We start from the raw sequence: 22,684 nt of genomic DNA on the forward strand, positions 1-22,684 counted from the left end.
CTCTAAAATGGCTGATGGCAGCGGCGGGAGGCGAACACCGAAGCCAAAAAGCGAGCCTTAGGCCTAGTTGAATATAAAAAGTTTATTTTCATGTGCTTTGCAGGGCTAGCCCAGCTGCTAATGACAGCTTCCTTCTACATCTACCCACTGCTCCCGTGACACGCTACTGAAGAACACGGCGCTTAGTTTTTCAGACAAGAACGGGCAATGCACCTTAGCAAACCCTTCTTCCCTTCTCACAAGGCCTTGTTTTGGGAATTAAGAAGCAGTATTTGACCAGCTGCAAGAACTTGGCTGAGGCAGGTAGGTGCAGTACTGCCCCCAGCTCCCAGCACTGCCAGCACCTGAAAGGAAGCGGGAGGTGTCACACTACAGTCCTGGGTTCAGGGTCATTGTCCCCTGCCTGGGAAAGGGGCAACGGGGCACAGGTCAAACAATTTATGAGTGAGAGGCAGAGGCTCTTTCAGGAGTTGACATTTGAGCCTGCACCTACCTCTGCCCAGGGCTGCCCAGGGCAGCCCAGCGGCGACAGCCCCGCTGTGCTGTGACCAGCGGTGCCCCAGCTTGACCAAGGCAGCAGCTGCCCCTCTGCTCCCTGCCCCCACATGCTGCAGTCACTCAGGAGCAGCCTCGTCCCCCAACAGCTGCTGCAGTTGCTTCTGCAAGTCCTGGGGCAGGAAAAGAGGCCAGGGAAGCTAGCTCCTCACCCCCCCAAGGCTGTTAAGCAATCACACTTACCAAGCCCAAGAGGGGACACAAGCAAGTGGGTGCTTGTTCAGAGTAACCGGCACAGTTACTTTCCTCACCCTGTTTCGAGACACCATTTCACACTTGAGAGAGACAAACAGGAGGCAAGACTACCGCTGGTAGTGGAATTTTCTGTGAAATAAAGTATGCTAAGCTCCTGCTGGTCAATCACTAAAGGATTTTTTTTAAATGAGTAAAAGAGCACAATGGTTTCTTTGTCAGCACTGCTCTCTCCTATTCCTTCCTGCCAAGTACTCTAAACATAACCTAACCCCTAGATGGTTTTGGTTGTCATTGCAGGCTAAACCAGATGCAGGAGAAGAGCTGCTGTCTGTGAAGTTAGTGACCTTAAAATGAAGGCTCAAGCCAGAGTTTCTCCCAGCCTACTTTGGGTGGCGCAGAATTAACACGAACCAGTTTAGGTCCTTTAATCTGTCCAAGACAGGGTGCTGAAGCACAAATGATAAAACATTCTGCATTTTTACAGCAAAAATGCTACCGAAGTTTATAGGAAAAAAAATATTTTTGTACATGGGTAAAACATTATAAATTCAAGACAACTCACAGACAAGGGGTAAATTCCCACATCTATCGCTCATTTCTTTTAAAAAGTTCACTTAATAGGCAAGCAGTCAAAATGGCTTGCTCTCTCTTCCTTGAAATGAAAACTGTTTCTTCCAAGTGGCTCACGGTACTCCTTTGCACCTTGGAATGTCCTCCGAAGGCTCCGCCGAGATAAAAGGAGAATAAAAACCCCCGGAGTCCTTTCAGATAGTCTCAGAGAGCAGGAGAAGGGAAAGAAAAAGGGAAGTTTATTCAAACTTGATCTTCTTCCCTTGGGGCTTGTGATCTCCACCTCCTCCTCTGCCTCCTCGGAAGCCACCTCCTCTACCTAGAAAAGAGATTGGGTCAAGAAACAGAGTTGCAGGTGTCCCTGCACACACACACCACTGCCCTTCCAAACCCCTCTTGGCACAGGACAGAAAAATTCACATCAGGTGCTCCGTGGTGACCACACCATAATCCCTTCGCTTTTGACTATGTCCCTTAGAAGAGGGGTATTTGCATCAGGGTATTTGCATCTCCTTACCTCCAAATCCTCTGCCACCACCTCTGCCACCAAATCCACCTCTTCCTCCTCGGCCTCCTCGGCCACCACCTCTGCCACCAAATCCACCGCCAAATCCGCCGCCACGCTGAAAATCGCCCTTTGGCTTGGCAAAATCAAGGGTCACTTTGTTTCCATCTATCTCTCCATCCTCCATGGCTTCTTTAGCTGCTTTGGCATCTTCTGGGGAGCTGAAGTCCACAAACCCAAACCTAGACAGTGAATTAAGAGAAGGATGGTCAAACTCCATGAACTGACGAACTGTAGCACCACCTACAGGCACTTGATAGCAATCGCTTCGAGAACAATTGCATTTCTGCACCCAGTGATCAGAAATGTTACTTGTAGAACAGCAGCGGCTAATCGCAACCGATGGAGCCACGTTACGAGCGTGCCAGTACTGAACTGTTAATATCCTTCTCGTGCGAATCCATAGGCTGCCATGGGGGTGTTGGCAGGAAGGAGCTCATTGAGAAGTGAGCATGCATTCAAAAAGTTTGCAATTAGTAGCTTATTATTGGACCTGAATCCCAGATCATGCTTAACATACCCTTTAGAAGATCCAGTGTCTCTGTCTGTGACTATTCTAGCACTTATGGAGCCTTCAAATGATTCTCTTAGCGTCTCCTCCGTTGTGTCCTCAGAAAGGCCTCTGACAAACAATGTTTTGCTTTGTTCTGTGGAAAGACAACACATTCAGAGATCGTCAAGCCTCAGCAAAGCTACCATCAACCTCTCAGTAATGCCAGCTGGATTTGGTGCTGACTCCAACAACAGCTCATGTGCTTCAGGGGTTTGTTTTCAAAAGGAAGCCCAGAACAGCTAAGGAACCTAAAGATGACCTGGAAAGCTTTTTCAGGACTACTTAGGTCTAAGAGCATCTCCATGTGGACCAGCTTGGTACTGTCAAATTCATCCCGCAGCCCCCATAATAAATGATAGCGTCTTATCAGTATGGATAATGTCTTATCAGTATGGATACTGACTGGACAGACCCTGCTGGATCAGCACTTGACTATCTAGAGGACTTTACAAACAGTTTCATCATCATTTCAGATAATCAGTCATCATATCCAGCACACTCATGATAGAAATCTTCTGTACCACAGATTTATTTTTATTTTTAAAAATCAAACCAGAGTTTGCGTGAATTGTACGCTCCTATCGCAAGGTCAAATAATCAAACGTGGAATACTTACGGTTGAATCCTCCTCCTCTTGCATTCGTGTTCCCTTTCTGCCATGCCGGTGAACTGAATTCCAGTCTGATTGCTCTGCCTTCAATTTCTGTGTTGTTACAGGAATTCAATGCCTCTTTGGCATCCTCAGCTGTGGGAAATTCTACAAACGCATACCTGTTTGGAGAGGAAGATTTCAGTCAGCTGGGGAGCACAGGACACCAGTGGAAGTAAGGCATTCACAACGACAACTGAGAAGTCAGTTTTAAGTCAAACGTACCCTTTAGGCCTGCCCTGGTTGTTTTGTGGCATCTTGATGGAAGAGGCTTTTTTAAACAGTTCTTGGAGAGTCTCCTCTGAGGCAGCATATGAGAGGTTGTTCACAATCAGGGTCTTTGACTCCCTCTCTCCACCGCCTAGAAAGGAAACGATGCTTTAAGTACAGGTTTGGAGAGGGAAAGCTCCCTTTCCTCTTTATGTATCCTACAGATCTGGAAATGTACCTTTCTGGTTTTCTTGTTGGCTCTTCTCACCAGTGTAGTCAATGACCATGGCACGACCATCGATCTCTGTGCCCTGCTTCTCCTCCAGAGCTTTGTCTGCCTCAGCTTCTGTTTTGAATTCAACATAGGCCATCCTACAGCAAAGAAAAACAACATGAACCAAGGGTTCTTTTGGCTTTTTTAACGTCCTCCTTCCAGGAATCGCTAAGTGAATGAGAGGGAAAGCATGAAAAAAAACCAAAACACTTAAAAATAACTATTTCAGTACATCTAATCCAGCAGATTCCTTAACGTAGTTAAAAGACAGACTAGCTTTTCAAAATATGAAAAGAGTCTGAGAAACAGCAAATATCTAATGTCCTCTCAGATACGTACCCTTTGCTGCTCCCTTCCTTGTTAAGTACTATTCTGACTTCTACTGCATTTTCGAACACATTTTTCATTTCATCTTCGGTTAAGCGGTAGGGCAGATTCTTCACGAACAGCGTTCTAGCATCTCTCTCTGCAAAGAGGAAAAAAGTTACTTCCACATTATCAGCTCAAAATCCACGGGTTCTAAAGCTGAGGACAGAACCACATTTCCTCCCCATCCCCTCAGTAAGGGCTGCTTCAGATCCCATTTCCAGATATACCAGTCAGAACTTGCATGTCCATTTCAGCATTTGAGAATCTGGTTATGACAGAGCTCAAACCAGGGAGATTCGCTTTAAGAGCAGCACATCAGCAATACCACAAGCCTACTCCAAGGACCGATTACAACCTTTCTTTGACGTGCACAGGTATTCAGAGTTGCATGTCATACCTTTCTTATTTTCTTTAAGACTTTCCTTGCTTTTTGCTTTTTCCAGTTTGATTTCCAAGCCCATCAGCTTCTTTCCGTTCAGTTGGAGAGCTTTATCCATATCTTCAGCAGATAAGAAGTCTACGTAGCCAAATCGTCTGAAAGAAAAGCAACTTTACCGTTTAAGCTGATCTCTAGTAGCAGACGACATACAGAACCAGAGGGAACAGGTCAAGCTAAAGCACCAGTAAAAATTAAGGCAGACAGAGGTGACTATAACAGCATGGATAACAGCTCTATGCTGAAGTGGCAGCTCCCCCTTTAGGGATATACTGCCTGAAACAGCTGCAAGGCCAGCAAGTGCAATACCCATATCAGCACTGCATGTGTACCACACCTCTTCCAGCTTCCATACACTATCAACAGTCACCCCAGCATCAGCACATTTACCTACCTAAATGAATTGTTGCCAGCTGAAAGCAGCAGCAAAATTCTACAGAGGAACTTACTTGGAAGAACCAATTCTGACTTCTGAAACTTGAAGATTCTTCTTGCCAAAGAACTCTTTGATGGCAGTCCTCAGTTCTTCGTAGTCCTTGGTGGGGGTCAGATTTTTCACGAAGAGTGAGAAAGCTGAGGCAGGAGCTTCAAATGAAGAGACAAATGAGTGTAAGGCAGATTGAAAGAATTGGAAACTAAACTATAGACAGCATTAGCACATCAGCTTCTGCTCAAAAGTGACATCATACTTCAGTATTAAGTCCCTTACAATCATCATTTGTGCTGGAAAAAAACACTGAACACCCAGTCCCATTATATGCCTAGCAGTCCACTGATAGCTAAAGTGAGCATCATTTGATGACCCCGTGCCACCCACCTTCTGTTTTCTTTTTCTTGGCCTCTGGTGCACTCTTATTGGCCATTTCTTTCTTCCTCTTTCCAGGTGCTTCCTTGACAGGTTCTGCAATAGAGAACAAACACTGAAATGAAGTACAAGAATAAAACAGCTTCTTCTGTGCTGGATAAATGCACGAGCATTAACATCTACACCGTATGCACGTGAGCCCTGCTCTTGTCATTACAAGCAACTGTTCTTCAGCCCTAGAGACTATTACATGACAGATGTTTTACTCAGACATCCTTTCTCTTATTATGGACAGTTACGTTCTCATTAACATTTAAACTCACTTTCATCCTCGCTTTCTTCCTCATCATCTTCTTCCTCCTCCTCATCTTCGTCCTCCTCATCTTCATCCTCCTCCTCCTCATCTTCCTCATCTTCAGACTCTGCCTTGGCTTTTGCTGGTGCAGCCTTTGCTGGAGTAGGTTTCTTCACTGGAACGGGTGTTGTGTCCATGGCCTCATCTTCAGACTCTGAAACGAATTGCACGTGAGATTTCAGGTGTGTTCAAGATCAAGTCACTTTTGAGTCTAACAAAAAATAAATTGATGAGCTACATATTTTCTCACGCCTCCTGAAGCTTACAGGTTTTCAGGAAAGAAGTTTTGTAACGTTATACTAACAATCCATTGAGTTAACCTCCCCTTGCTCCCCTAACCCAAGCTCTAAGTGTTTATCAGTTTAACATCATCTACATTTTCTAAGAGACAAAATTTTCCTAAATCCTTTGTGGACCACATACCCTCATCTTCTTCCTCCTCCTCCTCGTCGTCTTCCTCTTCCTCAGATTCTTGCTTTGCTGGCACAACTGCAGGCTTTTTAGCTGGTACAACTGCCGCGGGCTTTTTGGCTGCAGGCTTCACAGGCATTGCTGGTTCCTCTTCCTCCTCTGCAACAACAGTACAGTAAGTGTTTATCCACAGCACTCAGCCTTCAAACTCAGACAGGTACTTTGTTTCACTAGATTTTGGCAGTGTTCAGAAGAGAACAAACACGAAATTAGAAGGTACTTCATGGGATACAGCCACAGTACTAAAAGTTCTCCAGTATTCACCAAATGCCCAACTTTTCTCCCTCGCTACCTCTTATCAAAGAGCCCCCCCCCCCCTTTGGGGTATTAAGTCATGCTGAACCATCAATTTCAAAAGGTAACTAAATTTAGCTACTGAACCTGGCCAACTTTAAACATGGACATTTATTCCACAAGTAACTTACCAGAATCATCATCTTCATCCTCATCCTCCTCATCCTCTTCTTCATCCTCATCATCTTCGTCTTCCTCGCTTTCTTCCTTCTTGGCATTCTTGCCATTTTTTGCTCCTTTACCTAAGACAGCAGCCTTTTTAGGTGACGGAGCAGCAGCCTTTTTAGCTGGAGTAGCCACGGCCTTCTTGGCTGGTGTAACTGCTTTTTTCGCAGGAGTGGCAGCCTTCTTTGCAGGGGTAGCAGCCTTCTTGGCTGGCGTGACTGCTGCTTTTTGTTGTTTCTTCTGAGGGACCATCTGAAAGAAATTTATTGAGTGTAAGATTTATGTTGTCCCTGAAGGGATTTCAGAGTGACAAACACGACCCCACGCTGGCATCATGCCTTAACAGACTGTAAGAACTTTGCAGGAGCTACAGCAAGGAGGTAGCTGCTACCTCTGCACACCCAATTAGTCAAAAGGTACGTTCTCTGTGCCACTCCTCTCTTTCCCCGTTCTGTCCAATCTTGCTTCTACACCTCGTGGCTAGTGCTTCAACATGGCAGACAAATGTATGGCAACTGCAATCTAAAGCTTATCCTTCTGACACTTGCTTAGTTTGTTTCCTTCATTCTCCTGTTCTGTTGAATTAATAAAGCCCAGAAGCAGCCTTTTCTTGTTTTTAACAGGCCAGATCTGTAAGAGCAAAGCCTGAAGCAATAATAATGAGTCTCTCGAGCAGCACCCAAAAGCCTGAGCTTTACAGTTCTGTGTGCTACATGTGCGTGATAAATCACTTATTACTGATACCCTATTTGATTAACTAATCATCCCCGTGCTCATCACTACTAAGAACAGCTCTAACATCCCAGCAGTCCTTCTAAAGCCTGGAAGTACCGACTTAGCCAGTTTTTCCCCCCATTGTTTTCCCCTTACGGTCAGTTTACCCCCCAGCCACAACAAACGGGCACGCTGACTGCTGATTAACACGGACCCACCCTCACACACACGTGCGCCCCCACCACCTCCCGCCACTGCACCCCGCGCAGCCTCCTCCCCCTCACCTCCTCCCCGCTGCTCTCCTCCAAGTCGGACGACTCCTCCTCCTCGCTCTCCTCCACCTTTTTGGGGGGCGGAGGAGCCATCTTCTTCTGCTTCACCTGATTCTTGGGGGTCTGGGAAGAAAAGAAAGCGGGGGGGGGGGGGGGTGTTACACACCGAGCCGTCAGGCGCCGCTCCTTCCCCACGCCGCCAACACGTGGCCGTTCCCGGGCGCGCGCCCGCACGTGCTCGCGCGCACCACGTGGCCGCGCCTCCCCCCCCTCCCCTCCCCCCTCCCCTCCGCGCGCCCCCTCCCAACATGGAGGAAAAAAAAAAGGGGGGGGGGGGAGAAAGACGGGGGGGGGGGCTTGAAACCGCTCCCGCCGCGCGCGCCCCTCCCCTCGCCGCCATCTTCCCGCTGAGGGCGGGGGGGGGCCTGGAAACCGCCGGCGGCGGGAAAGCGGCTCCGGGACCCCCCTCCCCGGCCTTTAACCCCCCCCCCCCCCCACCTCGGTTCCCGTTCCCCCTCCCCTCAGCGCCGCCCGCGCCCCGCTGCGGTGATGGCGGCGGCCCGGGGTAGGCCACGCGCGGGCCTCACCTTGGCGATCTTCACCATGATGGCGGCGGCCTGTGGAGGCGCAAGGGCGGCGGCGGCCGGGATGCCTCGGGGGGAGGATAAAGGGGCCGGGTGGGGGAGTCCGGAGCGGGGCGGCGGAGCGGGAGCGGCGGCGGAGCGCGGCCGACCCGGGGCGGCGGCTGCGGGGAAAAGAGCGAGCGCGGGGCCCTTCCGCTGGCTTGCCTAGCCCTGGGTTTCGCCCCGCCCCCTCCGCCCCCGCCTCGGCCAATCGGCGCGCGCGCCGCGCGGCGCGGCCAATGGGCGCCTCCGCCCCTCGAGGCTCCGCGCCAATCGGCGGCGCTCTGTCATCGGCCAACGGGAGGCAGCGTTACGGACGGCGGTAGTGGGGGGAGAGCACCGCGAGGCGGAGGGGAGAGAACGGGAGGATGGGGGCAGCCAATGGGGGGGGGGCGGCAGCGCGGTGTCTGCGCGCTGATTGGGCGGCGGGGCTTGGAGGAGGGCGGGCGGGGCTGGGGCCGGGGGAGAGCACGTGGCGGGCGGCGGGCCACGTGGTGGGGTGGGCAGGGGGCGCTGGGCCTGGGGGCTGCGGGGCTGGGGACCCGGGTTCGAGTCCCGGGCCCGGACCCGATCCCTGTCCCCATCCCTGTCATTATCCCTATTCCTGTTCCTATCCCCAGCCCCATCCAGGCCGTGCCCCCAGCAGCAAGCAGCCGGTTCTGCCGTTTTCTTCAACCATCCCCAATGGGATGGGGCTGGGGTCTCCCTTGTGCTGCCCCCCCTACCCACCCCAGGCTAATGCAGGGGGAAAAATAATCCGTGCTTTTAATTCAGTCACTGCAAGATCATCCTCCCGTAGGGTTTTACCCCGGCGTCAGTGAGGATGGAGGATATATGACCCGCTGGTGGTGCTCGGTGCTGCTCCCCAGTCCCTGGGTGCCCACTCAGCTGCAAACGGGGCGTGCAGTCAGCTCCCCGGGGCTCCTGACTCACCAACGTGTTTCTTCAGCACTCCTTTCGCCCTTCCCAAGCCTGCTCGAGAGAAGCCCCTAAGCTGGGGAAGAAATCATAACGAGCGCCATCGGCCAGCGTGGGTCGGGGTGGAGCTGGGGCAGTGGGGACGCTGCCTGGCTCCCCGTGCCGGCCGTGCAGACGGGCCCTGCGTGTAAAACACGGCGACTTCTGGCTCACGTCCAGCCCAGGTCCCGCCACGTGCTGCAGGAGCCGTCCCCGAGCACCCAGGCACACCAAAAATTTGGTGCGCGCCCTGCCCGGCAGCCCTGCCGCCACCCCAAGCCCTGCTGCAGAGCCTCAGGGCCGAGGGGAGTTTGCGGAGCAGCATCAGCGGGGCAGTAACTGGGCCAAAACGGGAGGATTTGCAGCTCCGTCCATGGAGTAAAAGAGTAAAAGTATTTTAGGTGCTTCTGTGGCTCTCTGTTGCTGTTGTGTGGCTGCGCCTTGGGAGCTCTGGTCTAATTGCAGAGTTAAAAGGGGTCTAGGTGGTTTAATGGGGACCCCGGGAGGGGCTTGCAGAGGACACGCAGCCTCTGGCACAGCAGAGACATGCATCGGGGGGACAAACGTGTCCCCCCAAAAGCCACGCGAGGCAGGAGCCCATGGGGGGCCACCTCAGCATGCAGCAGCATGGCAGCGGCTGTCCCCAGCCTAAGCCTGGCCGCGGGGTTTCCACGAGGTGGTGGCAACAGGCTGGGAGCCCTGAGTGGGAGCCCGTGGGGCTGCCTCTGCTCCCTCCTGGCTCCCCAAAAACGCTGCTGCTGAGCACGAGGGACATCCCTTGTGGGTAGCTGACAGCACAACGCTGCCTGCCACCTCCAGCAAGCACCCGCAGCCCCTGGGGCAGGCGTGAACCTTCCTGGCTCCGCTCAGCCCCAGAGCAAGGGCAGCCCTGGAAAAAGCCCTGTGAGGGCGCCGAGTGGGGCTGAAACAAGCAGGACGTGCACTGGGTGCGTGCTAAGACAGAAACCAGGCCAACTGTGGTGAGCGGGGAGCATCCTCCCAAAACCTGGTGGCGTGAAGCCAGGTGAGGGTGTCACCCTGATGTCCTGAGAGCTGTGCTTTCTCTAGGAAATGTCCTCTCCTGCCCACCCCACCGAGCTACCAGCTCCTCTCCCCGTGCACCGAAGGGCAGGAGAAGCTCGAAGCAGGCTGGGGGTTGCGCCGCGCCTCCCCTGCCCGTTTTTAATTGTAGAGCAAACAAAGCAGCACACTGATTCATCCCGCTGGGTAATTAAATGCCTCATGCTATTGACTGCGAAGACATCAGGGTTCAGCAGCCCAACGCTAATGCATTAATAATCGCTTCTATCGTGGCGAGAAAGGGGCACGAGCTGCTGTCGAGGAACGTGGTGGTTACAGGGGCCGGGAGCTCGCAGCCAAAAGCCTTACGACCCGAATTAGTGAATGCACGTGGTGCAGAGCAGGGCAGAGCCTGGGATTAACACATTAAAGTACGGCCAAGCGGGCGCTGGGCCAGGCAGCAGAGGGCATTTGCTCACCATGAAAGGCGGTGGTGGTGCACGGTTCCCGGCTGAGCACCCACGTTAGCACCCTCTGCCCGGGGAGAAGCAGAGACAGAGCAGCCTCCAGCCCAGAGGCCAGCAGCATTTGCCATTTTCTCCGAGCAAACAAGTGCAGAGCACACTGTCAGGCCCTTATTTGATTTGTTCCTCTGGTGGCTATGCACCATTTGCCTTCATTACCTTCTCTGTCCCATGCCATAGTCCAATCATCTAGCATCTGTCCAATAAAGGGTCCATTAATATAATTTACATCCAGTTGTCACTTTCTGCCTTGTCTAGGACAATGGGCTCCCTGGGTGTGCTGTCGCTTGGAAAAGCAGTTTTTTTTTTTTTTCACAGGTAGGCTGAGCGGGATGAATAACCTCCTAGGACTGTTTATGGCTAGATTTAGCCTCGTGAAGTTACATTTCTCCCAAAGATTTGATTTATGGCTTGAAACTGAGCTATTTAAAATATATGTATATGTACGTATGTATGAATATATGTATGTGTTTATTTTTTCACCCTAAAAAGCCTAGAAAGAAAGCGAAGGGAAGGTGCTCTCTTTCCTTTCCCCTGGGAGACCCTAGGAGATGCCTCCGCTGTTCAGGAACAGCCAAAGCAGGGTGCTGAGCCGGGGCGAGGAGCAGCACGCAGCGCTCCTGGTGCCTGCATCCCGGGATGGAGACCTTGGGATGCCGTATTTCCTCTAGAAAAGCCTTTCTGAGACCGGGTTAATTTTAAATAAATACCTATATCGGTACGTATGTATATGAAAACCTCTCTAAGGGTTTCTTGGGATGTTAGGAGCAAGATGCATTTCCTGACAAGGCTCTGACAGTGGGGTCGTTGTGTGGCTTTTCAGGTCTCAGCACCCCTTGGCTCTGAGTCTCTGGGACGTGGCCATACAGGTGGGCAGAAATTCACCCCGGGCTCCCAGGAGCTTGAAAACTGTCAAAAAAAAGCAAACCCTAGTGGGTTTAGCCCCCACCGTAATCCTCTGCGTGGTAAAAGATGTGCTGGAAGGGCCGGAGGATGCAGAAAGCAGCAAGCGCCCATCGGCCATGCCGTACCCGCGAGTGCCCAGGCTGACAAAAATGGTTTTACTGGGGCAAGCTGGGAATTTTGGTGTCACGGCACAGGAGAGGTCCCCACAGGCATGGAGCTGCCGTGGCTGAAGGAATCCCCTCGGCAGAGTAGGGCCGTGGTGGGAGGCTCCGCCACGTGCCGTCCCTGCAGCTTGGAGAAGCTCAGGGTCCCCCCGGGCGCTGGATTTAAAGGATACCAGATTGCTTGGCCTGGTCTGTCCTATTGTTTGAGATCCTCCTCCCAAATCCTGAAGCGAGTGCAGCCAGGCTTTGTCAGCAAAAGCATCTCTGGGGCAGAAGAGCCGGGTGTTGGGATCCCATCCTCACCCCCCTGAGCGGGGCTGGAGCTCCCCAAAGCTGTCCTGAGCAGTTTTTTGGAGAAAAGCATAAACAGCACGCAGGGTGTCTCACCACTAACCCAAGCCTCTTCCAACCCACGTGTGCAAAATAAAATTGCACAAGCGCTGGCCAGAGGCCCTGGTCTGCCCCGGAGCCATGGTGCCAGTGGGATGCCGAGCTCGTGGCGCGAGGAAGCAGGACGTGGGAGCAGAGACCTCTCAAAGGTGCCCATAAAATACCCATCCAAAGAACGTGAGCTGCAAGGAGGGGTGGGTTTCTACCACGACCAGTGGAAACAGGTGACACTCAGGGTGAAAAATCCAAAATTCACACCCGTACAGCTCCCATCCTCCGTGCCCCATCCTGGGGCCAGTCCCCCCAGGGGCACCGCAGCTCCCCCGATGCTGCCTTGGTGCAGCGCGTGCTGCCAGATGGACTCGCTGCCTGCGAGCCGGGACTGCTGCAGAAAAACAGAAAGGAAACCCAGCTCGAGCCATTTGCTTTTCCATCTGTGCAAGCTGGCTGTTTAAATCAACCCCAGCAGAGAGGTTTGGGGCCGGATCCAGGAGGAGTTTGGACAACTGGAGAGCTGGAGGGAGCCAGAGATTTCCCTTTAACCAGAGCAGAAATCAGCTGAAACCACCAGGAAGAGCAAACAGCTCTTAAATAAAGGGGCCTGGACTGTAGAAAAAATACAAGGCAGCACGTGGAGAATGGCAGCTTGAGCCTGGGGTAGCCAAAGGGCTCCTGGAATGGGGGTGCAGGTGTGGGAGGGCAGGATAGGGCCCCACCAGCACCTCCCTTGCTGCTCATCAGTGCGGCCGCATGGCTTGCCGGGTCTCCCAAATTACGGTGACTTTCTTGTTGCTAACTTGATTTCTTTCTGGTGACAGCAGCGGCAAATTGGTCCCAGCTGCTCTGAGCACCGGAAGAGAAATTAAAAAAAAAAAAAAAAAAAAAAAGGAATTAAAACAAGGCAAGTGCTGGGGGGCTTGGTGTGCATGGGGGCAGGGTCGGAGGGGGGGCTTTGGGGCCAGGGCTGGGTGACAGGGCAGCGGGAGATGCCCAGCAGGAGCAGGGGGCCCAGGGTTTGGGCTAATTAGCACCAGCCCGTGCTAATTACCCATCGCTTTCATTTCTCAGCCGAAGTATCCCCGTGAACCAAATCAAGCACCACGCAGGCTCCCGGGATGTCGTTTCTCTCATCTTTATTAGCCAACCCTGCGCTCCGCGTGTCGCGATGGGAACAGGCGTGGGATACCACGGTGACCCCTGCTCAGTGTTTGGTGGCCTTAATGGGCCAAATGTCCCCTGAAATTGTCCCTGCACGCTGCTGCTGGGCTGGGGGAAGGTCACCGTGCCGAGGAGGTTTCACGTCGCAGTCCGTGCGTCCCATCACCCTGCCGTGGGGACTGGGGGGTTCGGGCAGGGATCCTTCAATAATAAATGGGATTTCGCCTCCCTTTGGCACCGAGGAACACGGGGGGATAGAAATGGAAACTCTCAGCTCACAGAAGTCTCCGAGGGGCAGAATCACGTCCCACATACAGCTTCTGTCTCTCCGTTTGTCCCCGTGCCTCCGTTTGCACTGCCTGTCATGCGCGCTGTGGTGCGGGGTGTTATTTTTCACCTCCGCCAGCGTTCCAGCATAAGAGGAATAATTGAAATACTGATAAAAAAAAACCCAGCAGCCTAAATCTCAATGCGAAGCTCCCATCGAGCACACCTCTGACATTTACGCTTTCCTGGTTCCTGTGCCACTTGCAGAGCCCCAGCCCACGCGGGCACGGCCCCGCTGGCGGCCACGTGAGGGCTTTGCAAACTCTCTCCCCTTGAGCTTTCTCCCACTCCGGCTCTGCGAAGGAAGGGAAAAACAACCCTTCCCTTGGCTTTTGAGGAGGGGCGGTGAAGATTCTGCTGGCGCTCCCAGCGCCATCCATCACGGCTCCAAACACGCGAGACAATTGCTGTAAAACCGGCTTTGGCTCCATCGAGGAAAGGGAAAAAAAAACACACACAACGTGCCTGTTGCAAACTGCCACGGCACAAAAAAAAAAAAAAAAAAAAAAAAAGCCTTACAAGGCTGGGGCAGCCTCACGGATTGATTGCTTTTTAATCCCCAAGTAAAGGTGATAAATCTTGTTATTGGAAGCACCGCTGGGGATGCTGCGTGGCCCGGGGCGGGAGGAGGCTGTGGCGGGGCGCCGGCGGAGGCACAGATTTGCTGTGCCGCTGCGCAAGCGCCTGCCTGGAGAGGGTTTGGGGCCGGTGGGTGTTTCAGCGGGATCCGGATGCTGGAAAGGGGCTGCTGTAAATCTCGGAGGATGGATGACAACTTTTGGGAAACGGCTCTTTGGAAACGAAGTGTTTGGAGAGGAGCGGTGCGGAGCCCGAGCCGGACACGTGCCCCAAATTGCAGGGACAGAGATGCGTTCCCCAAATTGCAGGGACAGGGATGAATTCCCCAGCTCAGAGCAAAGACCTGGAACAAACCCATCCACCAGCAGCCACTCGCTCCCCCAGCCCCTGTCCCCACCGTGTCCCTCTGCTCCATCCCTCCCAGGCTCGGTGATGTCCTGAAATATCATCTGGTGACAACTCCAGGTGACTTTTGGGGGACCCTCCATCCACCACGGCCATCCTGCCCCAAAGGATGGCTGATCCCCGACCGACCACATGGGTGGGGGCACAGCGCCGAGCCCTGCCTGAACATCAGCAGCTCACCAACACCCCAGGCTTCAACTCACCGCCTGTACACATCCCCTGGCAGGAGTAATCCTCTGATTTATCCCGTGGGATTTGCAGCCAGGGAGCAGCTCCTCTCCTCTCCTGCAAGCCGCTCTCCCCTCGGCGGGACAAGGAGCCCTTTCCCTAAGCATACTTTTGGGAAATGAGGCAGAAGCGCTCAGTCACCAGCCACCTATTTTTGAGCCGGGCGTAAGCACTTGGCTGAGCCCCCGGCACGCGGCTGGGAAGGTTCCACAGGGCCACAAGTGATGCACGGGGGCTTGGGGTTGTCCCCGTGTGCTGTCCCAAAACAGCCAGAGGGGCGAGGTTTGCCCTCAGACCTCCACCCAGGAGATGCCACAGCCGCGGCTTTGCAAGGATGCTTCCCGAGGCGATCCAAAAGACAAAGCAGCCCCCAGCATCCCCACCGGACAGGCACCACCACGCCGGAGCCTCACCAGCAACTTCACCCCCTGCATCTCAAAGAGCAAATTCGGGGTGGCCAAAGAGGGACGGTGGGGACATCGGGAGCGTGGCTGTGTCAGGGGACAGCTGGGGACGTGACCCGAGAGCCCGGTGCACTGACCCGGGGCGTGAGGGACCCGAAGCTCTGCACAGGCTGCGCAATAAAACACTATCGACTGCCTATTAAAAAGCCATTCCCTGGAGGTTTCCAGCCGGGGGAGGTGCCTGCATGGGGCATTAACAGCCATCAGGGAGGCATCCGTCACCTGCACCCTCATGGCTGCCTGGGACCGGGAGCAACGGGAGACAGAGGAGGAGGAAAACGGAAGGAGATCGATGCGTTTTGCCACGTTGACATCCTCTGGAGAGCAGCTGGGATGACCCTGAAATGTAAAGGTTGCTGTAGCCCCGCATGCATCCTCACCCTACAGCGCTCAACAGGACCTTGAAGGGATCCAGTGGGGATGGGGAGCTCGGAGGGGACCTGGCTGCACTGACTCCAGGCTGAGGCTAGGATGATGTGGGGCAGGAAGGATTCTGCAAGCCCAAATCCTGGCCAGGGGGCAACCAGGACTGGAAAAGTCCTATGGGAAACATCCCAGCCTGTTTCAGAGCCCGGCTATCTCATCCCACGGGAGGACCTGGTGCGCGCCAGGAAGCCAGCGGCATCGATCCCAGGCAGCAAATCGATCAGCCCCTCCAGCCCGGGGGGAGCGCGGCCAGCCCGCCTGCCCTCCGTGGCATTTTGTGACATTTCCCGAGCCGTGTGGCTGGGGACAGATCGATCATCATCGCCCCGCAGGCAGCGGGCTGACGGCGGCCCCGCGCGTCGCATCGAGCAGGATCGGTGCGCGTCCCGGTGGCTGTCCCCCTGTGGGAAGAGGGCCGGGTGCTGGGAGCAGAGCTGGGTCCTGGGGGATGCAGCTAGGGCACAAATCAAGGGAATTTTAATTCCTGGGTGAGGATCAGCTCATGCAGGGCAGGGATGAGGTTGTCCCCACTGCCCTGCACAGCACAGGGGCTGTGGTGGCTGAGGAAGAGGAGGGAGGCAGGGAGGCAGGCCAGGTGCCAGGTGTGCATCACGGGGAGGAGAGCGGGGCACCCACAGAGGTTTTCTCTGCTCCATCCATTGCAAACCTCTCCTGACCCAGCGGGTGCGAACATCTCTGGGGGTCCCCAGCCCATGGGCACACACGGGCTCATGCTTGAGCCGTGGAGGGATGGGGGAGTTTGGGGGATCGCTGGCGTGGCCCTGGGGAAGCAGCCAGCTGTCCCTGCACCACGCGGGGTGCCCTGGCCTTGGCTACTGATAGGATGCAACGCAACCTGTGCATAGCACGGCAAGGGACAGCCACCACCACCCTGAAGCTGCCAAGAAAACCATCCTGAGAAGAGCACCCCGCATCCCAGCGGGACAAAACCAAAAGGCGGGCTCTCCCCATCTCCCCCCTCCATCGCCCAGGTGGGTGCCAGGGTGTCCCCGTCCCCCCGCATCCCCCCAGCTCCTCAGCAGAGGGACGTTGCGTGCGTGGCCGCCTGCCCCCCCTCCATCTCCTCCATCTCGTATTCCTCGCCGTCGGACAGGGGCAGCCCGTTGGCGCCGGGCACGGGCTCGCACTCGGTGCTGCGGGTGGTGGCGTGGGTGACGCTGGGCGAGTACTTGCGCGAGCCCGGCGGGCGGTGGCCCGGGTGGCACATCACCTCCTTGAACATCTCGCGGAAGCGGGTGGACATCAGGTTGTAGAGGATGGGGTTGGCGGCCGAGCTCAGGTAGAAGAAGACGCCCGAAATGATGTGGACGTACTGGAACATGTGGAGCATGCGGCTGGTCCAGGTGGAGACGAAGCTCCAGACGAGGCGGTCGGTGTGGAAGGGGGCCCAGCAGATCCCGAACACCACCACCAGCACGACTGCGGGGAGCAGGGGGGTGGTGTTAGGGGGGGACGAGGCTCACCACCACCACCGCCACCACCCCTTTTCTGCCAAAGGGACCTGAGGAGAAGGTTTGGATGGACGCGGGGACGTGGGAGCGAGAAGTGCAGCCTCAAGCCACTAGTTCTGGCCACGTCCCATGGGGGAGGCACCTCAGGTGCCGTCCTGCCCCGTTTTGGCCTAATCTGTGGCAAAAGGCACCCTGCTGCTGGCCGAGTCCAAGGAGCGAGAGCTGTTTGCCCTCTCTCCTTGTCCTCTCTGCTTGTTTTACACCCCAGCCCCGCTGGTGAGGAGGAAAGGGGGTGACCACCGCGTGGTCCTGGTGTCCTCAGCCCTGCCAAACCCGTGCCATGCTGCATCTCCGTGGCACGTGGGGACGGGTTCCCCCTTCATCCGCTCCCTGTCCTGAGCAGTTTCTGCTTGTCGGGGCTGTGGCAGAGAAGCAGCCCCGGCCCCGCTGATGGACTGGGCTGGGCAGCTCGCCACGGCGTGCCGTCATGGGGCCGGGAGCACGCGGAGGTCAGCGTGCCGGGGGGGGGACGGCTGCCCACGGGCAGCCAGCCCTGCTGCTGGGGAGGCGGCCAGGGGCTGCTGGGGATGGGGACAGGGAAGGAAGAAGGGCACACAGCCATAGGACAGGGGGGTGCTGTGGTCCAGCCTGGGGTCAGAGCCTCATCGCCATGGGATGGGGCAGGGCAGGAGGCCACCACGGCACCTGGAGGCTGTGGGGCACAGGAGTCTGGGCTGGGGGGGGGGGAGAGGGGAAGGTCCCCACACCCCAGCCTTGCTCCTTCCCCTTTCCCACCTGGTGCTCTCCTGGATGAGGGGAGGTCTTGTGGCCAGGAGGGAGCCAGCACGAGCAATCACCACCACGGGACCCCATCCACCAGCTCTGCCTTTGCCCTGACACCCCCCACACCACTCCCAAACCCCTCCTCTGGGATGACTCAGCCTCAGCAGCCCTGCACCAGCCGTGCCTCAGTTTCCCCCCAGCACCCTCCTAACACACCTGCTGGCTCTGCCCATCCCCAGGCTTGGACTCACACAGCATCTTTGTGACCTGCCTCCTCTTCACCTTCTTCTGCCCCTGGACTCCGTGGTAGTCGCTGTCGCCGCTGGACTTGGCCCCCAAGGCCTCCAGCATCTTCTCCTTCTTGAGCTGCAGGCCGATGAGCAGGTAGAGGATGCTGATGGTCCCCATGGGCAGGAAGAAGAAGACGATGGTGGTGATCTGGATGATGAGGTTGTAGGTCAAGCGCGGCTTCACCAGGGTGCAGATCTCCGAGTCGGGCACGCGGCCCCGGCCGGGCACGTAGAGAGGCCGCAGCCCGTGGAGGCTGGTGTTGGGGATGGAGCAGACGACCGCCACGAGCCAGATGGCGACGATCACCCTCTTGGCGTGGTTCCTGGTCACCACGTACTTGGCCTTGAGCGGGTGCACCACGGCGATGTAGCGCTCGACGCTCAGGGCCGTGACGTTGAGGATGGAGGCGAAGCAGACGGCCTCGAAGAGCAGCGTCTTGAAGTAGCAGCCGCTGGCGCCCAGCAGGAAGGGGTAGTTGCTCCACATGTCGTACAGCTCCAGCGGCATCCCCAGCAGCAGCACCAGCAGGTCGGACACGGCCAGGCTGAACAGGTAGTAGTTGGTGGGCGTCCTCATGAAGCGGTGCCGGAGGATGACGATGCAGGTCAGCGTGTTGCCCACCGCCCCCACGGCGAAGATCAGCAGGTAGATGACGCAGACGGGGACGAAGAAGCTGGACCGCCGGGGCCCCAGGTACTTATCCCGCAGCTGCTCCTCCGTCAGGTTGGCGTCCTTGGGGTCGAACAAGGCGTCCGGGTGAGTCCTGTTGCAGAGACCTGGGCTGAGGGGCTCTGCGGGAAAGTCTCGCTGGGGCAGGGGGAGCTCGGGGCCGGAGCAGTTGATGTAGGGATTCATGGCTGTGAAGAAATGGGGTGGCTCGCAGGATGGTTTCCCAAATCCTTTGTCACTCCCGAACCCTCTGCCCCTCTCCCCCCCATCAGCAGCAGGGTGCCAAGACTCTGCTGGTCACCACAGCTCAGCACCCCCAGCCTGCCCCAGCCAAAGTCCTTCCTCTGGGAAACCACCCCAAAATCTCCCCAAAACCTCTCTTCAGGGTTCCCACCTCCCCTCGTCCCATTTCCCATCTGCAGACACCCCTGGCAGCTCCCCGACCCACTGCAGCCCCTTTGCCTCATCTGTGGGGACACCTCAGGGGGGGCATCCCCTCTCCATGCTCCGCAGCAGAGCAGGATACGACCCCAAAGCTGGCCCCAAATCCATCCCCGAGCCACGCTACGCATCGATCCCAGCTCCTACTCCCCTGGCTGTGCAGAGGGGCAACCGTAAAACAGCCGAGGGGAAAATCCCTCTTCCTCCCCAGGAAGGACTTACGTCTGGTCGGGAAGCTCCAGCCGAAGGACGAGGTCCCAGCACCCTTACGCCGGACGGTCGGGCGGGGAGGGAGCGAGGGAGGGGATGGAGACGTCGCTGCCTTAAGAGGCAGGCTGGAGAAATCCTGCCTCTGCTCTCCCCTCGGAGAAAGCGGCTGCCCTTACCCACGGCTGCCTCCCTCCTCCGTCAGCGGAGAGGCTCCCGGGGGAGCGTCGGGGGCTTCCTCTCCCAGCGCCGTGCGAGCCAACCTCGGTGCCGAGCCCCTGCCTCCACCGGGGGCCGGATCCTCGCTGGCAGAGCGGCACGGCGGAGAAGATGCTCTTCAGGAGGAGAGAGGAAATACGTTAAAGTAATAAACTCCATTGACTCGAGAGAGTCCCGGGGGAGGGCAGCGCGGCCGTCTCCATCCCCACCGGCAGCCTTCGCAACGCGGTGATGTGCCATTTACGTGGCCTCCGTGGTGAGCAAGGCATCGATCGGCCCCGCTGCTCTGCCGGCGGTGCGGGGGCCAGGGCAGCGCCGAGTTGGTCAGACTTGGCTGGGGATGGGGCAGCCGGAGCCGGGGGAGCTCCTGTCCATCCGATGTGCGCCCACCGGCTCATCCCCGGCAGCCGCTGCGGGGCAGGAGGCTCCTTTCCCACCTGGGTGCGAGGGAGCTGCTCCCTCCTGCTGTCTGGCTGGCTGGCTGGCTGTCCGACTGTGCTGCTTGTTCTCGGTGCTGATCACACCCCCCTCGCCCACCCTCCTGCGTTGCAGGGCAGCAACCCTGCTCTGCAGGCAGACACACAGACATACAGACACCCCACACACAACCCCACACATTCCCGTGTCCCCACACACCATGGCAGGCTGCCTGTCCCCTCTCTGCCCCCACCCCACAGAGCCCCTCTCTCTCATGGAACACATAATTATTATTATTTTATTATTATTATTTTTTTTAACCCAGTTTCAGCCCAACTTCCAGCCCAAAGAGCAGCTGGGCGCCCACTCTCACCTCCCAGCCCAGATCCTGCCCAGTGGCTCTGCTGGGACGCCCAGTTCCCATCTCCCCGTTGCCCCCCAGACCCCACTCCATCCCACCCGCCTCCATCTCCTTGCTGCAGAGGACGGAGCCTCCCCTGTCCCCTTGTCCCCACCTTTAGGAACTCAGGAGGACGCGGGGAGGGGGTCTGGAGATGGGGGGGGCTCCACCGCTCCCCATGAAGCCAGATGTTTTTCCTCCCCAGTTTTGGGACACAAAGGTCCTGGAAGCCTCGAGGGTGCCCTGCAGGCTGGAGCCGTGGAGCCGTGCCCAGCTCTGTCCCCACCGGGTGATGATGACGAGGGGGGGGAGGAAGGCTGCGGGGACACCGATGACACCATTGCCGTGGCACTGCTCGCTGGTGCCAGCCCGAAGGGCTGCGTGTGCGGGTCTGCAGCTGGGCACGGCGCTTCTGCTCGGAGAAATTTCAGAGCAGGAGAGGGATGTAAGGGCAAAGGCAGCAGGGGACGGCTTGGTGGCCCTGCGCTGGCCCTGTGCCGCTCCTGGCAGCAAACAGGCTGCAAACAGAGGGGAATCGGCACAGCAAACACGCAGAGGGCAGGACGGGGCCAGCACTGAGAAGTGACATTCCCTGGCAAGTCGTCTCCCTCGGCAGAGTTGCTGGAGCCAAAGGGCTGGAGGGTGAACGGGCGCAAACAAGGCGTTACGCAGGGGAAAAATCCACCGAGCTGGAAATCGTGGCTGGATCGGGAGAGAGGAGGCTCTGCCCGCAGCCATGGGAGTGGGGAGGGCAGAGAAATGTTGTCCTCGGTGGGGCAGGGGACAGGCTGTGCCACGGCACGGCGCTGGTGACAGCAGGGACAGGGCAGAGGGACAGCAGCCGGGCGCTGCTGGCAGAGCCTCAGCAGACGTTGGGGTGGGTGGCAGAGCCAGGGAGCTGCCAGAAGCAGCAGCTGATGGGCACAGGTTTCTGTCCCTGTTCCCGGCTGCTGCCACAAGGCTGCTTTTTTTCCCCCGGGGATGCCCGAGGCAGGGACGGATCTGTGCCGGGGCAGGAGCAGACTGTGCCGCAGCAAGGGCGCACCGGGGAGGAGGCATTCCTGGAAACCTTTCTGCAGCCACGTCTCTTTTGGGAAGGGTTCGTGGCTCCCAGCGACTGCACATCGCTCCCCGCTTCTTTCTGCTCCTTGCCACTTAAAAAGGGCGAGCTGCACGCCGGAGCACGACCCACCAGCCTCTGCCTTTGCAGCCAAACCCTGCCTGGTTTGCCTCGACACCCAAGCCCACTCCTCGCTGCAGCCCGAGCTCTGCTGGGCTGGGAATTTTGGCAGCGAGCAGCAATTCAGGGGAACCCCCTGCGTGCGCCCACCCCCCAAATCTTCCTCCCCACGGTCTCCCTCCCTGCGTGCACCCATCCTTCTCTGTGAGCTCTCCAAGGGCAGCCGAGGTTGTCCCTGTGACCGCTGAGCCCTCGAGGTGCCGGTAAAGGCTGGCGCCCAGAGGCTGAGCGAGGCTCGCGCTGCCCGCGGCATCCTCGGGGGAATTAAGAGGCCGAAGGAGAGGCCAAACAGCGCCTTTGAAGCTGGAGAGCTACAGCCCTAATAACCGCCTGCATCCACTCTCGGCTCCTTTCAAGGGTGCATCACTCATGGTAATTGCAGGGAAGATCAGCGCAGCCTTTTACCGAGCGCCCCGCTCCCCGTGTCTCTTCCCCTGCCTGCCACAGGGCTTCGAGCTTTTAATTAACGCCTTTGGCTCCCGAGCACAGGAAGGCAGCAAGCCCCGGGGTGGTGCCAGTGTCTGAGAGGGGAAACTGAGGCACGGGCAGTCACTTGGGTCCTCTGCGGTGTCCTGCAGCGGGTGCCAGCCCTGGCCGTGCATCCTCGTTGCAGTGTGAGGATGAGGATGGGCAGCCCGCGTGCAGGGCATCGCCCCTGAGCAAGGTCCTGGCTGCAGGGTCCACCTTTACGCATGACACCTCGGCCCCTACAACCGCTGCAGGGGTTGGGCAGGGGCTGTGCCCATCTTTTCTGAGCTGGTCGTACCATGCCAGGAGCCTTTCCAGGGCACAGATGCCTATAGATGAGCTGAGGTGTGTAGAAAAGGTGCCCTCACTCCCCTGGGGCACCCAGCTGCATCCCCGTGGGATGTGGGGTCAGCACTCAGCCCCCTCCCGGCATCTCCCCTTTCCCTCTGAGAAA

At 56.8% G+C, this 22,684-nt stretch overlaps 2 protein-coding genes and 3 non-coding genes across 5 annotated transcripts; all 5 read right to left on the bottom strand.

Annotated features, from left to right (window-relative positions):
* Nucleotides 1-1,160: 1,160 nt before the first annotated feature.
* On the bottom strand, nt 1,161-8,284 carry NCL (nucleolin). Its single transcript, XM_035544845.2, has 15 exons — nt 8,040-8,284; nt 7,465-7,575; nt 6,433-6,718; nt 5,960-6,106; nt 5,505-5,690; nt 5,194-5,277; nt 4,826-4,961; nt 4,338-4,474; nt 3,911-4,037; nt 3,536-3,669; nt 3,313-3,448; nt 3,055-3,209; nt 2,406-2,532; nt 1,838-2,067; nt 1,161-1,639 (listed from the first exon to the last, which is right to left on the bottom strand). The coding sequence occupies exons 1-15, from the start codon at nt 8,055-8,057 to the stop codon at nt 1,560-1,562; spliced, it is 2,094 nt and encodes a 697-aa protein (XP_035400738.1). The 5' UTR covers nt 8,058-8,284; the 3' UTR covers nt 1,161-1,559.
* On the bottom strand, nt 2,196-2,334 carry LOC118247319 (small nucleolar RNA SNORA75). The gene has a single exon (XR_004778371.1). It is a non-coding gene; the product is annotated as a small nucleolar RNA SNORA75 (small nucleolar RNA).
* LOC118247321 (small nucleolar RNA SNORD20) lies at nt 2,855-2,931 on the bottom strand. Its single transcript, XR_004778373.1, has one exon. It is a non-coding gene; the product is annotated as a small nucleolar RNA SNORD20 (small nucleolar RNA).
* Nucleotides 5,032-5,101, bottom strand: LOC118247320 (small nucleolar RNA SNORD82). The gene has a single exon (XR_004778372.1). It is a non-coding gene; the product is annotated as a small nucleolar RNA SNORD82 (small nucleolar RNA).
* An 8,375-nt stretch (nt 8,285-16,659) lies between the features above and the next one.
* On the bottom strand, nt 16,660-19,024 carry NMUR1 (neuromedin U receptor 1). The gene is made up of 2 exons (XM_035544846.1): nt 18,130-19,024; nt 16,660-17,063 (listed from the first exon to the last, which is right to left on the bottom strand). The coding sequence occupies exons 1-2, from the start codon at nt 19,022-19,024 to the stop codon at nt 16,660-16,662; spliced, it is 1,299 nt and encodes a 432-aa protein (XP_035400739.1).
* Between the last annotated feature and the right edge of the window lie 3,660 nt (nt 19,025-22,684).

Source organism: Cygnus atratus, chromosome 9 (genome assembly GCF_013377495.2).
Source record: "Cygnus atratus isolate AKBS03 ecotype Queensland, Australia chromosome 9, CAtr_DNAZoo_HiC_assembly, whole genome shotgun sequence".
NCBI classification, from domain to species: domain Eukaryota; kingdom Metazoa; phylum Chordata; class Aves; order Anseriformes; family Anatidae; genus Cygnus; species Cygnus atratus.

What these genes read in the sequence shown, in the direction of transcription:
- NCL (XM_035544845.2), bottom strand. An exon ending in AAGAGGAGGAGGATTCAACC is followed by an intron (nt 2,533 to 3,054) that starts GTAAGTATTCCA and finishes GTCTTTCCACAG; the next exon opens with AACAAAGCAAAACATTGTTT. An exon ending in TGGTGGCAGAGGATTTGGAG is followed by an intron (nt 1,640 to 1,837) that starts GTAAGGAGATGC and finishes TCTCTTTTCTAG; the next exon opens with GTAGAGGAGGTGGCTTCCGA.
- NMUR1 (XM_035544846.1), bottom strand. Translation starts at nt 19,024, where the DNA reads ATGAATCCCTACATCAACTGCTCCGGCCCCGAGCTCCCCCTGCCCCAG. An exon ending in GCAGGTCACAAAGATGCTGT is followed by an intron (nt 17,064 to 18,129) that starts GTGAGTCCAAGC and finishes TGCTCCCCGCAG; the next exon opens with TCGTGCTGGTGGTGGTGTTC.